The sequence below is a fragment of the Pieris brassicae genome, chromosome 6 (genome assembly GCF_905147105.1).
Source record: "Pieris brassicae chromosome 6, ilPieBrab1.1, whole genome shotgun sequence".
Lineage (NCBI taxonomy): Eukaryota > Metazoa > Arthropoda > Insecta > Lepidoptera > Pieridae > Pieris > Pieris brassicae.
The window spans coordinates 11756711-11773188 of NC_059670.1; the positions used below are offsets into that span (position 1 = coordinate 11756711).

At 39.0% G+C, this 16478-nt stretch overlaps 4 protein-coding genes across 5 annotated transcripts; 2 read left to right on the forward strand and 2 right to left on the reverse strand.

Annotated features, from left to right (window-relative positions):
- The first annotated feature begins 1266 nt into the window (after positions 1-1266).
- LOC123710784 (chromaffin granule amine transporter-like) lies at positions 1267-4742 on the forward strand. Of its 2 annotated transcripts, XM_045662984.1 has the most exons (8): positions 1267-1443; positions 1555-1823; positions 1900-2334; positions 2411-2509; positions 2583-2623; positions 2690-2851; positions 3207-3656; positions 4559-4742. In XM_045662984.1, exons 2-8 carry the CDS (start codon positions 1721-1723, stop codon positions 4634-4636), a joined length of 1368 nt encoding a protein of 455 aa, XP_045518940.1. In that variant the 5' UTR covers positions 1267-1443; positions 1555-1720; the 3' UTR covers positions 4637-4742. The 2 variants fall into 2 exon arrangements, with proteins under 2 accessions (XP_045518940.1, XP_045518941.1); XM_045662985.1 differs by lacking the exon at positions 1555-1823.
- A 1-nt stretch (position 4743) lies between these two features.
- Positions 4744-6035, reverse strand: LOC123710785 (outer dense fiber protein 3-like protein 2). The gene is made up of 3 exons (XM_045662987.1): positions 5900-6035; positions 5237-5820; positions 4744-5163 (listed from the first exon to the last, which is right to left on the reverse strand). Exons 1-3 carry the CDS (start codon positions 5919-5921, stop codon positions 5077-5079), a joined length of 693 nt encoding a protein of 230 aa, XP_045518943.1. The 5' UTR covers positions 5922-6035; the 3' UTR covers positions 4744-5076.
- Positions 6036-8352: 2317 nt separating this feature from the next.
- Positions 8353-9719, reverse strand: LOC123710787 (39S ribosomal protein L54, mitochondrial). The gene is made up of 3 exons (XM_045662989.1): positions 9443-9719; positions 9047-9192; positions 8353-8604 (listed from the first exon to the last, which is right to left on the reverse strand). The coding sequence occupies exons 1-3, from the start codon at positions 9579-9581 to the stop codon at positions 8443-8445; spliced, it is 447 nt and encodes a 148-aa protein (XP_045518945.1). The 5' UTR covers positions 9582-9719; the 3' UTR covers positions 8353-8442.
- Positions 9720-10078: 359 nt separating this feature from the next.
- LOC123710786 (translation initiation factor IF-2-like) lies at positions 10079-13462 on the forward strand. Its single transcript, XM_045662988.1, has 5 exons — positions 10079-10471; positions 10827-10959; positions 11103-11177; positions 11295-11546; positions 12135-13462. Exons 1-5 carry the CDS (start codon positions 10424-10426, stop codon positions 12194-12196), a joined length of 570 nt encoding a protein of 189 aa, XP_045518944.1. The 5' UTR covers positions 10079-10423; the 3' UTR covers positions 12197-13462.
- Positions 13463-16478: the final 3016 nt, after the last annotated feature.

The window sequence follows — 16478 nt, forward strand, 5'->3', positions numbered from 1 at the left end:
AATCCAACGATTCCAAAACAAAGTGCTCAGGGGAATAGTCAATGCTCCCTGGTACATTCGCAATTACGACCTCCATCGGGACCTTAATGTAGAGGACGTCACCACATTAATAAAAAAGACTGCTAGAGCACACGAACATAGGCTCCACCATTACGTGAATGTCGAGGCTATTCAACTCCTTGACACCACTGACCTAGTGAGAAGATTGAAAAGGATAAAACCATTTGAACTAATGAACTAGTGTTAGTGAACTTTATTATTAAGTGCTAAACAGTGAATGAAAAGAAAATTATATTGAACACAAGAACAGAGTGTCTTCCCTTTAATAGAGACTATAAGTAGCGTTATTGGACACTTACTTATGATAACAATCCTTTTTAGTAAATTAGGTTAGACTTAAATTACTTATTAGTCTTAAGTTAGGCTAGATCGTAATGTTCCATGATGTCGTAGTAAAGACACATGTATATAAAAAAAAATGTATCTGTATAAGAAGAATATTATCTAAGGCCTATTTTTTACAACTTAAATATAAACAATGACTATAATAATTGATATAAACTCATTGTTTCACTCATCTGCATAAAAATATATTTAATGCTGTTGCTATTTCACTAAAAACAACTGGAATTTTTACTTGAAACTGGCATAAAGTTAAAACTATTGCCGTTATATAACAAAACAACTAGATCATATAGCAAAATCCTCGACATTCCTAATTTATAGCACAAACAATTAACACAGTCAACAATTATTACCTACTTATACAACAAACAAACAAACAATGACATCAAGGAAGAGTACGAGAGTAGAGTAGTAGATAGGATATTTTGCTGAAAAAAAACCATTATTTTATTTTAAAAAGTAAGTATTACTGCATTCAATAATTATATATTCCAGGCGTTGAAGTGCTGTTAAGGTTTTTTGTCTTGTCCACGTTTTCTTTTGTTTGAAAGCATAACAGAGATACAGTTACTTTTAAGTTATTGGGTTTTGGTCTTGTTTTGTAAAATAATAAAAAGGTAAAGGTAAATCTATATAAATACATTTCGATGAAAGAAAGTCAAATATATTTATCCATAATAAGAAGTATTCGATCAAAACGTGATAGAAATAACTCTTAGGCTCTTATCTATCATAATGTTATCTATCTCTCCCTTAATGTTAAGAAGTAACAATTCAAAAGGACATTGGGTCAGAGCAAGACTATAGTTATTCACTTTTTTTTCCAATTAATTAATTGTTATCAGACGCGTTGAGGCGGCAAATAAGGTTGCGGTTGAGTGAGCGAAACTCGCGTCCCGCTGCGCTCTGATTGAATACGCGTTATCAGCTGAGCCCGGCCCTCAGGGCCGTAGTACGATGAATTTAACATTTAAGAACCCACACGCTATTTTATTTAAATTGTCCATTTATAACAACTAATAAAGAATCATACAATATGTAAGTATATAACACCAACGTGTATTTTCGTATGTATCTACTAATCAGTGATTTCATTAGCCTCTATTCTATCGCCCCGAGTATACTGAGTATAATAATGAGTATTTGTAGTGTATTTTAGTATTGTCGAAAATGCGAACCCGTTATTCGTAAAATAGCACAACCACGCTATTCGTAAAAATCTCGGTCGTATCGCAACACCCTACATCGCAAAGGTGAGGGAATATTCACCGCGAGCCGCCGACGGACGCGGCAGTGCGGGTGGTGTTTCGGCGACATGACGTACTCTCCGTTGGAGCCGACGAGTCGAACGGGTGCGGCCGCCTTCCTCCTCGTCTACTGCACACTATTCTTGGACAACGTTTTACTCACCGCACTCGGTAGGTCGAGTTTCTCGCTTAGTGCCGAACCGGCTCGTTTTAAAACCGTGATACTATAGCTTTCGCCTGTTTGCAGTACCGATCCTGCCGGAGTGGAGTGGAGCGATGGCGGCGCCCGCCGTGATTCGCAACGGCTCGACGCTCGCGCTGGAGGCTGGCGAAGCAGGCGGCGAGGCGGCAGCGGCCGGCGCCGTGCTAGGCGCACGCTCGGCCGCTCAACTGGCGTGCGCACCCTTGGCAGCCACCATGACGACGCGCGTGGGGCCCGCTGCCACGCTGCGTCTCGCCGTGCTGCTACTACTCGCAGCCGCGGCGTGGCTATCTTGGTGCGGCAGCAGCGTCTGCGCGGCGGGTGGAGCGGCGTGCTTGTGGTGCGGCGCCGCGGGGCGCGTGCTGCAAGGGTCGGGCGGTGCGCTCGGTGGCGTGGCCGGGATGGCATTGGTGTCTCGAGCGGTGTCACCGGCGCGACAACAACAAGCTCTCGGCGCGTCACTCGGTGCCGTCGCTCTAGGTCCGTCGGTTTCGCCGCCCGGTAAGATTCATAAACGTATCGAAAATTAACTAATTTTTATTTTGCTTTCGCGCAGGTGTGCTCGTGGGATATCCGCTGGGCGGCGCGACTGCCGCTCTGTGGAGTTCGGCAGCGCCGTTCCACCTCGTCGCCGGCGCGCTGCTCGCGAACCTCGGTAGCTAACACAGTTTTGTGAATTTAATTTATTACGTGCGCAATATATTGACACACAGTTTATTTTCTTTAAGGATTGCAATACGTCTATTTGAAAAAACCCGAATACGATAAGGTGAGTCCTCGTATCGTACTTTTGTCGTGCGTTTGTGATGCAACACCTTATTTAAACAATTAATAGCCAGCCGTCGACGAGCCTCGGAGCTCGGCGTGGGGAGACTGTGCGCGAGGCGTGTGGAAAGATTGCGGAGCGGGTGCGGGTGCGGTGTTCCTGAGCACCGCCGTCATGGCGGCACTCGAACCCTGTTTGCCGCTGTGGTTGGAGCGTCGCTTCGGTGCCCAGGTAACCGTTCGATACACTTTAACATAGTTTATGAAGAAACGAGTGTGAAATGTGGAAGATGTGTAGTTATAAACAATTAAAAACCTTGTATAAGACTAAAGCATCGAAGGTGAATTGCAGAATATTCATTATAGTGCAGTCTGTCTCAATATGTAGTATTAAGGTTATGTTTGTGTTAACTTAATAATGGTGAATTTTTTGGCCGACCTACTTTATCTATGGTTCATGGAGATGAGTGAACCATGAGAGCGGACGCTGAATTGTAGCGAATATAATAATATCTTTTACGGTTTGTCGAAACGCACTAACTACAAAGTATGCGACCGGTCACGACACTCCTCATTTATGTCGCCAGCGTTGGGAGCTGGGTGTGGTGTTCCTGCCAGATAGCGTGGCGTACCTGGCAGCGACAAGCGTCTCGGCGGCGCTGTGCGGCGGACGCGGGTTGCGGGCTCAGCGGGTGGCGCTGATGGGGCTTTGTAGCGTGGCGTTAGGCGGCGTTCTCGTAGCGCACGCATGTTCTTTGGGGGTATTGGCGATAGCGCAAGCCAGCGTAGGCGCTGGCGTCGGTGCGTTAGACGCGGCCCTGGTGCCCGCGCTGCTTGCACGTTCCGTCAGTCTGCCGCACGCCGCCGCGCTGCTACAGGGCGCCGCCAGTGCTGCCTACGCCGTGGGGCCCGTGGCAGCTGGAGCCGTGTGGTGGGCGGCGGGCTTTGGCGCCACTCTGCGAGCGTTGGCCGTCGCCAACCTACTGTATGCGGCGCTGCTGTACCACCATTTCCATGATCGTCCCCTACCCAATCAGGTTTTGACATCTTTTTTGCGTATTTACCAACGTAAGAAATGCTGTTTATTTTTTTCACACTACTTACAAATAAACTCACGGAAAATAGTGATTTTTACTGGATTTTCTTCAGCATGGGGTACATTATCGAGTTTTTCATACGAACCTCTAAATTTTACATAATCATAACTAACAATTAAAATTGTCGTCCTTTACTCATTCGCTAGGTCTAAAATCAGAAATATCTTCGAAATTCCTCCTACAAAAACCAACCTATGACCTCTCTTTCGAATTCTTCGCGATATTAACGGATTGAATAGTGCTTATCCGGAGCTGGATATAAGCGGTAGTGGGCTGATCGGTTTTAGAGAAAGCATTGTTGGGTGCCTATCTCGAACCTAATTCGCTGTTTTGCTGATGATTTTTTTTTCTACTTTACCAAAAATTTCTGGTAATTTTATTATTAGTACTTAGTTTATCTTGTATAATGTTTTAATTTCTTTTTTGAAACACTTATGTTTACTTCAATTTTCATACATTTTAGATGAAAGATTTTGTAAAATATACAGTAGATTTAGTACATGTATGATGTGGTTAATTTTCATAAATAAATAAATAAATAACAATTATGGTCATCAGGGATAATGTATATATTTTCTCAATACTCTTTGTTTTTCGTATTTGAAGATAAGTAACTTATGTACTTAGTTACGTGATTTTATGCCTCTGAGTGATGTAAGTCCGCCCCAAAAGAAATTAAACTATAACGACACGACTATTTACCTACATATATGTACTATCTAATTGTGTCGAGGTGTTGGTTAACCTAAGACAACAATAGTTCTTGCCACGCTAAAACTGGACTCTGAATCCTCACTTCTTTTGTATTGTGTCGCTCTACTGACAAGTAATGTTATGTGCAGCCTGGGGCTATTGGGAGTGAAGACGGGAAGGAGGGTTCCGGGTCGGAACTGTTGCCATTATCGTCCCCCTCGCCCTGAACGACAACTCATGTTCCGATATGTATTGCTTCTGCCTAATCAAATCTATTTTGAGTATTTAAATGGATTGATGTAAAGCTTAAAGATCTATACAATAAAGATATCACTCAAGTTTAATGTTTTTATTAACACATTAGAACCACAAGCGACAGTAACAAATGTATTCAATGATTATTTCGCGTCAAGGCGAAGTTTACAAAAATTACGACGTATCTAATTTTGCAATTTTTATATTTCGCCTCAGAATGCGACACCAATGTCGAGACCTCTCAGCTAACTATATTCAAACGTTATCTACTCCCACAATGGCTAAATTAAAGGTACGGGGTCTCGATTGCCGATTTACTATCGGTTATTTTAGATTACATATTTAATCCACCACACATTTTAATATCCGAAATTACCAAAACGTATAGATGTGTGAGTCGACGTTTCGATGGCTAGAGGCAGTCCATGGTGTCCTCCTTTATGATCATGGGACACGCGTAGTCGCCGTGCTTCGTGCCGAAGGAATAGGCGTAGGGATTCTGCAAGCAATACAGGCGGTTTAAATAATACAGCCACCTCGGTCAGCTGGCGCGTTAGGCGGACGGCGCTCACCTTTTTGGTGTTGTACAAGTGGGGAGGGTAGGCGGCGGGGCCGGGCGTCTTCGTAGGTTTGCCAGCGCCCTCCGAGCGCGCCGCGAGACTGAACACGGGCGCCCGCGTGCGGTAAACGTCCGTGTCCCGCTGGAAGTACACGGCGGGACCCGGCGAGCGCGGCTTGAGTGAAAAGCCGACGCGCGCCCCCATCGTGTAGGCGGGACTGCCCGGGCCCAGGCGCAGCGCGTAAGCGTTGGGCGCCGGACCCGGCCGTTTCACCGCGTAGCCCAGCCGCGCGCCCATCGAGTACTGTGGCGCTCGAGGATCGCGCGTGGGCGGGCACCGCTCGGGGGCGTGCGCCCCGGGACCCGGAATGCGCTGTGCAGGCCGGCCCGGCAGACGGGCGCCGAAGGACCACGCGGGCGATGTGACGATACCGTCGCGGGTGATGCGGTCGATGCGGTATGCGGGCCCGGGTCCGAGCTGCTTAATTCGCGCTCCTCCGTTGGTGCCGAACGAATACATGGGGCTGCGGTTTCGGGACGGGTCGTGGGCGGGGAAGCCCACCGTGGTGGGCAGTCGGTACGCGCCCGGCCCGGGGCCTGTGAATTGCCCGCTCAGCTTTAATCGGGATTAAGCTCATCTCGTGTTTTATAGGCGATGTATGGAAATTCTACTCACCTAACGGTTTTATACACGCCATTACACTCGGTAAATTTTAAATTAATATGTAAAACACTAAAATTTCACTAAAAATATTTCATAATAATTTTGATGCGACTTTAATCGCTGTCTTGTCAAAATACGATTGGACATATTGTTAGTATGTAAAAAAAGTTTCTATTGTTAAAAAGGTTTTACACTGTAGTAATCTTTTTAAAATATATATTTTTGTATGATTATTATTTTCAGTACAAACCTAGTGCACCTAGTTAATTACAATAAAGAAAAAGATTCACTGTCTGCAAGTTACATGTAGACAAATCTGGCAGTTATGTATCCTTGGCATAATATTTTGGTATATGGGCATAGTTAGATTTTTGTCTTTGTGGTGTAATAGACTAACGAAAAATCTTTATTCATACTTTATATTAAATTTTCGTTAATTTGATAAATTAAATATTGTTAAATGTACTGTTAAGTTTTTTAGTAAATTAAATTAAGATATCGCACAATAATCAAGTTTTAGTAAAACAGTATGCATACATTGGTCCGATACGTCACTATATTACATTTCATTAATTGTAATATAATTATTACCGTTATTATTCTATATTATTTATTGTTAGCGTTATTATATATTTTTGTTATTAATGGCTTCGAATCTCTTCGAATCAACCGTGGTAGGAAGAAAAACGTGTAACGGATAAATATGACTGTTAATATTTATCCAACGCCGATAAAGAAGTTTCACTTCAAAAATAAAACCACTTTTGCATGACCAACTATGTTTTATTAATTATTGATGAAATACAAACATGAATCATAAGAAAACTGTATACTTAATCCTAGACACAAATATACTTATGAAACCACGAGTTTCGGGCCAGTTTTATTCATAATTTAACTAATTAAAATTAGCCTCCAAAAAGCTTGGTGTGCTCAGCGAGGTACTTCACTCCGGGCTACCGCTTGCACCTCTATAAAGCGCAAATTCGGCCCCACATGGAATACTTTTCTCACCTCTGGGCGGGAGCTCCCCAGTGCCAGCTCCTTCCACTTGACCATATTTAACGAAGAGCGATTCGAATCGTCGACGACCAATCAATTTCCGTGCGGCTTCATCTCTTGGCGTTACGTAGAGATGTTGGGTATCTCTGCATCTTCTACCGCAATTACCATGGGGAGTGTTCACAAGAGTTGTTTGGTCTAATACCCGCAGCTGAGTTTCTTGATCGGACGTCAAGGCAAAATACCATCCGTATCACCTCGACGTCCGTCTGAGCGTTTTCGAAGGCAGTTTTTGCCACGCACCATCCCTATGTGGCACCAGTTGCCCACTAAAGTATTTCCGAACCAATTCGACTTAGGGTCCTTCAAGAAAGTAGCGTATCAATTCTTGACAGGCCAGCAACTCACTTGCGGCTCGCAAGTGTTCTGGCAATGTGAGTGTCCATGGGCGACGGTATCGCTTAACATCAGTTGGGCCTCCTGCCCGTTTGCCTCCTATTACATTAAAAGAAACAGATTTTGCTGCATTGCCCTTAAAGCGTACAAGACACGAATGTTGTAGGTCTTAAACTTCTTATAATATACTTAATAACTCTTACATAACTAAAATGAACTGTACGGGTCTGGTACGTATATTCTAAGCAGATAACTAACAAAAAATATAATTAATATCGCACTGGGCCTCAGCATACAGGTTACAGATAGACCTCTAAAAGAAAATTAAAAAGTTAATTGTTTTGCATTAGAATTTCTGTTCTTTTAATGCTAAAGGAACATAGCAAACAAAATAAAAAATCAACTCTAATAAAGAACGTAATATGAAGTAGTCCTTATAGTTCCATGACGTCACTTTTTTTTTACAATCCAGGGCGTTTCCCAGGGCAAGGGACACTTTTTTCGCAATAAGGGGTCCTTCTTGCGAAAAAAGTTCCGTAGACATAATAATGTTTTATTTATTAAAATCCGAACCCAATACGGTAGTTTTTAGCAGGGAAGTGGGATTAATAAGATCGTTTCGTCAAATTTTAAATCTTAACCGATGGTTTAATAATGTTTTAAATTGAAAGCCTAGTTTAAAATCATTCGAATTACATGTATAACCTTACAAATTTAGCTTAGCTTAGCTTTAGCTTTATAACCTTACAAACCTTAATTTTAGCTGCAAACTTTCAGGTTCGTAGGGGTGGGACATGCAAAAACGCACGTTTTTATTTGTAATATAAACTTAAATACTATGATCTTCTACAGGTTTAACGCTATAACTACACAAAAATAGATACTTAAAGAGTAAAATACCATTTATGAGCCTCCTGAACCATCAATGCTCTTTGAATAGGCCACTGTAGGCGCACAAAGTTAGAAGACAGGGTGATTTCGCCTTAATCAAAAGAAAGTATGCCCATATCTATCATACTAATAGATCTTCATCCAAATTTTAATAAAATTTAAATTAAAAAAAACCATTACTAGCATCATATATATTTACAAATTTTATAAATTACTCAGGTTAAACATTGGTGCAATTAACACAATGCCACACCGATGTTGATAAACTAAAATTTTCTCATTGATCGCAGTTTATTGTTTCTCCTCATTCCAGCAGCCCTAACTCTCATCCAGTATTCTTTTGTGTTGGGGTCCAGTTCTTCAATACGAGGTGCAGCTCCTCTGTTTAAAGTCCACAGCCAATCGGGGTACTCTCTGTCATCTTTTATCTACACAAATAAGTCCATAAATTTATAATAACAAGCCTTAAAAAGGGCCGGGCACTACTTTTGGTGGTGACCCAAGAATTACTAAACAAGATGCCTAGTGATGATCTAGTGGTGCTACAACCCTTTGGTCTTGGCTTCAGATGACATGACAAGTAGGTGGTTATCAGTCTTCTATCAGACATATGCCATTGATTTTTGGATAAAGACATGTCAGTTAACTCACAATGTTTACTTCTTTCTAATTTATTTTAATCATTTTGGTTGGAGTGTACAAAGACAGTGTGTGATCTGCTCGCTGCTATACTAAATTAACTAGTTTAATCAGAAATATATATTAAGGTATATAATGTAACAGATAAGAGGTTTAAGAATAAATAATTAGATAATTTTATCTCATTATCATAAGCTGGTAATTTTATGATTTGCATTTAAGGATTCTCACCTTGACATCTTCACCAGTGAGATAAATATTAGAGCCACAAACATAATTTACTAGTTTTTCAGGATCTGACTCAACTGGAAGCTGCTTTTTCTCCATAGCACTAACTTTGCCCACTTTCTTCTTACCTCGACCCAAACCCAACACACCTACAAACATGACATACAGGTTACATTGTTTCAAATTTCAAAACACACATCCGTAGTATTTACTCTCAGTTTAGCCTTGCTATACTGAACTTATTTATGTAAAATAAAAAGCATAATTTATGAAATTTTAAATATTACCGACGTATAAGGTTATTTAACAAAATGTTTCTATAATTGGACAGCAAAGTTTAAATTTACCTACTAGTATGTACAAAAAGTTAGCGATTTTTTTTTATATTTTTTATAATACCTCCAGCAGCCGAGGTTGTTTTCTTTACAGCATGTCTAGTAACATCCGTATGCATTCGATATTTTGGTATCGTGATGAACGAACAAGTTCCTACTGACCCGTAATTTAGGGACAGTATACGAATTAAATGACACGACATTTTAAAGTTAAAAAGATTCTGGTTTCAGAATAATAATTAATTAATAAACTGAAACGTAATAACCACTAATTATTTAGTAAGTAGTAATAACAAATACATAAGTTACGCCACCACCAACTACTTAGTAGAGTCAAGACTCAAGACTATAGTCTGTATTCTGTGTAAACTGTAAAGTATTGGGATGAGACTTGAGAGTGCAGGAAACTAAAACATAGATTATCAAGTAGAAACTTTTCAACAAGTTTTTTTTAAATATATGTAGAAAGCAATATAATTCTTACATATGATATAAATTGCAAAATAAAACTGGTAAATTTTTAAATTGTGTGCTATTACATATTAAGGCGACGGGCGACGGGTGTGCTATTATATTAAGGACTGTTATAAAAAAATATTGCTTTACACCACATTCATTAAGATATGTTACATATACTTATACTGTATGCTGTTGTTAATTATGAAGACATCTGCTCTCTGTGGTGATTTGTATAACATTATCATTGATCCCATTTTGACTAGTGACTAGTGATTACTGATGTCTAATTAATAAAATAGCTTTTTGAACTTATTATTTTTTACGAATTATTCATATTCCAATATTCATTGAGCCAAAAAATATTTTACGATGTGCTTAATAATTCGATAAATTGTTTCTGTGAATCGTGACAGTGTCATATTATTATAAGATAATACAAAGAAATCGCAAAATAATATTCCATTATAACTACTCTATTTTTTGCAAACGTAGGTATTATAAATTGTAATTTCATACTGTACTATATTATGTCGTATGAATGCTGATTAAGATGTGATTTATCTTATTCATAAAGTACTATAATAATATGTTTGATTCTAAAGAATTCGACAAAGAGTTTGATAGTTTTTATGAGGTGAGTCATTTTCCTTATTTTCCATTAGGATTTCTTTATTAGAGGCGTAAAATTATACTTTATATTTTTATTATAAAATTGAGATAATTTTCTGTAACTGCTTGAACTGTTCTTTAACCTAAAAGGCTTATTATTTATTATAATGAATTTATATTCAATGCAGACAACAAAATATGCTACTGTAATTGATTCTTTAATTGTCAAGTTCACAAACAACAGTTTTCATTATTGCAAGTCTCTGATTGATACCTAATTACACAATAATATGTTGATGACTGATATATTTGAACTGAGTGTAGTTATAATTTTATTTAAAAAAAAAATCTATCTGAACTAAGCAAAAACTATTTTTTAGGACCATAAACACTTTTCAAAAATGAATATGTCAACTATAGCATATGGGATAGTGGGTATTGTCATCTTGCTTATGATCCTGGCTTGTTGTTGCCGTCGTCGTCGAAACAGAGGAGAAGTGCTCAGCGTTGAGAGTGAGTACTCCATGATTTCTATCATGAATAACTAAATAACTTGTTATCTTTAAGTTTAAAAACATAGATCACAAACTACAGTTCTAAGGGCTATTGTCGCACTCATACTAAAGCTTACCATGAATAATTCTTTACACTTGCAGCAAGTACCGTGCGAGTTCCTGTGCCACCCGCACCTTATCCTCAGCAGCAATACGCGTCGCCTCATCAGTACCCTGGTATGTAATTAACCTAATTGACTGACTATAAAGTAATGAGATCAGTCAATACCCCTTGTCAGCATAGCTAGTAATCAAAATAGGTAAGTGTCACTCATTTAATTGAAATCATTGCAGTAGCGTCTCAGTACCCCTTACAAAATGCCAGTATGCCGTACCCTATGGCGACGCCTTATCCCGCCGGACCTTATCCCGGGGCGGCGCCTTACCCGTCAGGGGGCGCGCCCTATCAAGCTCAGGGAGCCCCCTACCCGTCGGCCGGCGCGCCTTACCCCACGGGCGGAGCGCCTTATCCCACGGGGTCTGCGCCCTTCTCGTCTGGCTCTTCTCCATTTCCGGCTGCACAACCTAGTGCCCCTGAAGCCAGCGGTAAGTTGCTTTGAAACAATTCTTTAATTATTGCGCATTGAAAGCATTGATTGAGAGATTTTTAGAAACAATAATAAAGGAATAATAAACTCATAAATTCTGGTGAAGATGACGTGTCGTCGTAGATTACATTTATGAATAAACATTAGCAAAAGTACTTAGATCATTCATGGGACATATTATCTTGTTAGCTTTCCTCGGATTAGCGGCCCCGGGCTGGCATCCACAAGGTTCGTCTAATAAATTGCTCTAATAAATACTTGTCACGTTTCAGTCTTCAATGTCACGCTCATGTTTTCTGGATACAATATTTCATACCATAGTAGTCTCTTTTCGTTAGTTTTAATCTGTTAGAAGTAAAACAACAACAGTTTAATGTTGCGTCATTTGTTTGAGCAGAGATACCCGAGAGGCGGGAAACCCATTGGAATTTTCCAGGATATATACGATTGAAATACAAATCACCTTCATAACAAATGTCGTCATACTCGCATATCGCGAGAGGACACAGTAGAGCCGATAAGCTCGTTATCACTCAAACATTCCATTTTAATATTTTATTTTCATTTTAAACGTTCGACGTTCCAGCGCTTCCGCCGTCCTACGACCAAGCCGTGGGCAAGCAGGCGAACATTTACACGGCGCAGTAGCGCGTCCGCGCTTCTGTACAGCGAACGATTCGTTATTCGTGAAGTATTGATAACGTTTAGGTGCCGAGACCGGGCTCTTACCGCTCCTATGTTTCCGGTTATGTACTCGTAATCGATCCCGATAAGTTGCATAAGTGGGGCTCCGGAGTAATTAAGTTTATATGAATTTATCTTAAACACTTTTATGACTGTCCATACCCATTGTAGTATCTAGAATTGAACATTAATCGAGTCATGTCGTAGCCTTTTGTAATTTTTTAGAAAATCTTAAAGCTTGAGTCAAGTGATACCGAACCAATATTCAGTTATAGCAATATAATAGTAAGAGGTCTATTCGACTATAGAATCTCTGATTTGAGCCGGATTTCAATATCACTACTATAATAATGTAATAGAGCAGTTTTGGTATAATGTTATAAAATACAGTTCTCGCAAACGAATTGTTTACGTGAAGAGGAACGTAATTAATTGTTCTTTAGGTTATAATAGATATGTATAGAGAATAATTATTCCATTGTGTTATATGTATTGTATGAAAAATGTTGGCCAGGGTTTTTGACTGATAAATAGGTTAGAAAAATTTACCGCATTTTCGAACTGCCTTAGAATAGTACGGTAAACAGCGACATACTCGTAAAATAGCGGAAAGCGGAGGTAGCTCGCTCACAGCAGTCGGCTCATACCTGTTGAGCTCAATATTCAGAGCAGCTCGAGTCTTAACTAGTGCTCATTTTCAAAATTAATAAACAAATTTATTATTAAGAGGGCCCAAATCCTCGGATTTGGGAAGTATTAGATACGTTTTTGAAAGATTTAAAATATCTATATTAAGACAATGTTTTTTTTATTTATTTACATTTTGAGATTAATTCGAACAATGTCTTTTAGTTAGTTAGCATACGTTTAAGGTGAATTTTCTTTAAGTTGTGTAATGTGTATTCGTACTTATCTTTCTTTTGATTATATAAGATTACATTTTAATTTACGCATTATAAATGTTATGGACATCCGAATTATTTTTAATGAATACCTTAGCCAGACAATGTGTCTACGAATGTTAAATAATGAATTAAGTCGTATATTTTTTCTGTGATAAACAATCTAAACGGTTTATTTGTACAAATATAACATTATGGTTACCTTAAGTACACAAATATGTATTGTAATGCTGGTGATTTACTTTTGCATTGTACCTAAGTCTGTCCATTGGGAATTCGTATCTTCCATGTTCCAAGCTTTTCAGATTTTAATAAAATGTTTCATTTTCAAGTGGCTTTTATTTCCCGCTCTCATTCACCAGAGAACAATTTTCCAACCGATGATGTCGCCACAACAACAATTGTACATCAATATTATATTATTCCGTATTCTTTTAGTATAAACTTGATGCGTCAAAACATGCAAGGTACGTTGGGCAAAGAATTAGAATTGGAGTTATTTTTAAAATCAAGTAAAATTGATGTCCTATGCAATATCATCAGATCATTGTGGACAGTTAGTGGCGCTAAACTGTAAAGTGGTGAAACAAGTAAAAAAGAGTAGTGTGTTTGTTCCAGTAAATAAAAAGGGAATGGTGAGATTTAGACATAATATAGGTAAACACCTACCTTTATTACCGTTGTAGGTAGGTACTACCGTTGATACACAATACAACAATCTAAGTGATTGTATTAATAAGGAGTTCAACACCATCTTTACTCCAAAGAAAGTCATTCGCAGTGTAAATCGTTTAGTGATTGGGCGACAACGGAAATTTATAAAAGAAGACAACGGTTGTATGACGTTTACGCTGAAGTCTTACAATCATAATGAAGAATTTACTCTACCAATAAAACTAAAATGACTTGGAAGGTACTTGATATTGAAACTGGAAGAGTTGAGGATCGCAATCAAGACATCGAACTATGTGACGATAACACTATAATCAAATCTAACGAAAAGATAGCGATTGTTTTTGATAAGTACTTACATTCCAGTTTCGACTACTAATTTTACTAAGTCTCTTGAATCATCTCCCGCCCTCGCTGAATTGCTACTTAAAATAATGTAAAAATAGTGATAAGGTTACTAGAATAGAACATACGCACAATGTTAATACTCGGAACAAACGCAGGCTGCAATTTCCCCGTACTAGACTATCTAAAGTTAGTAATTCTTTTTTGGGAAAAGGGATACTCTATTCTTTAATGAAATCCTAGAGGCTCTTTTATCTCTCCCTTTTAATAAATTTAAGAAATGTATTAAAGAAAAGCTACGTAAAAAGGCTTACTACAAAGTTAACGATTATCTAGTTGATAAAAGTGCCTGGTACTAGTGCTAGACAGGCTACTTCTAATTAATTTGCGATATTTGTTTTAAAATAAGTATTGATGATTTGCTATTTTAAAAGAGTACCGAGAGTTTTTTACGCCGGCTTGTTCTCTCGTCCTACATCCTATGTCTTTTTTGCCGATGAGTAGGGATTGTATGTTGTAATATGTTTATTTTTATACGGTTAAGAATAAGGAGCTGATACTGGGGAGCTCGGGGTTAGGACACAGCCTTGAGGGATCCCCAGCGTTCACGGGTTTTAAGTCGGAACATGCTCCGATCAGCGAGAAAGCTGGAAATCCAATTAAATAATTTCTAAAAAAGGCCTCTGTGCCACACCCAACAGAAGGCTTTCACTAATATTCCAATGGGCTATGGGGTCGTCACGTCCCGACGCCTAATACCATTTCAAACTTTTCCCAATGTTTTTGAGATAAAAATCTTAGGTACGTTATAAAAGTGATCAGGGTGCTCTTATCAGGTTAAATTATCTTTTATCTAAATTATATTAGTTTGACAACATAAGTTAATTGCTCAGAATTTTATAATTTCATATATTATGTGAATAAAAGAAACGGATTGAGAGTGTCTATTGGAACATATTTATAGTAATAGTAAAATATTTATTTGTCGTTTACGAATTAAGTAACTTCTACATAATATCGACCTACGGTATCTACTATAATTTACAAGATCGGATGTTAGATGGCGTCTAGCATGTTGGATCCGATAAGCGATGCACAAACTTTTAAAGGCCGGCACCGCCTGTTGAGCATTCTGGCAATATGAGTGTCCATGGGCGGCGGTATCACTTCAGGTGTCAATCATTAGATGAGCCACCTGCCCGTTTGGCCCCTATAAAAAAGAAAGTTAGGAAACCTAAAAGAAAAAGGCAAGTCTTAGGTATGATCAATTTATAAATAAAATTAAGTAACAAACGGCGCTAGTCTATAACTACACCCAAAACGGGCAAGATAAAAAAATCGCAGCGAAGATAAAACTAAAATGATATTTTTAGCTCGCACCTGGGCAGAGTGTGGAGATCAAGGTTAGAAAGGTGACGACCGCATACTAAAACCACTAGAGCCCACTATTTGCTATAGGACGAGGGCGAGTAACGCTCTAGGCCTTTATAGCGCGCCCCGTCCAGCAACTGTTGAGACTTTTTATTTAAAAATAAATTGACACATACATTTTATGAAGAAATATTGTAGGCCCATTGGCCTGATATCAAACATATATAAAGATTTTTCTAAAGTGATTTTATGCCGTTTAACGGTGTGTAGAGGCATACCAAGGATAAAAGATACGACACATGCATTCTTCCAGTTTTGAAATACGGGAGCCAAACTTAAGTCTCCAATGCTGGAAATAAAAATAAAGGTTTGTTAAAGAGCAATAGTAGTTAGCTCCAGTTGACTAAATATAAACAAAAGACGAGACATGGGCAAGGACCTGAAAGTGGAGTAAAACTACAATGACGTAGTACTTGGAAAAAGTACAAGAGATCGAAAGACGATATAAAACTAGTTGCAGCCACAGATTGGTCAAGAGTTGGGCGAGAAAGGGTATAGAACGAGGCTATTGTTGGGATTTATCGTGTGTAAGGAAAAACTCGTTCTATGTAATTTGCCCGAAATAAAGGCCTTATATTACATATTTTGATATAGATTCTGGAGGTTCTTGAACTTGAGAATCGGCGTAAAATCACTGCCTAAAATGCACTACTTTCCATACACATGGCGATGTAACGCCTAACAAATAAGCAACGATTGATAATAAAGCTTTAAGGATGATGTTGACGAGATATTCGCGCATGCGTTGTGCGAAACGTAGAGCCGACTCTGCGACGCCAAGTCCTGTCATCACGCCAGGGCTGCTCACGATAAATCTTATTTTTTAGTACAAGGTGGAATCCTTTTGCAGAGAGAACTTACTCAATACCGATGAACTGAGCTAATGCGACATCCTC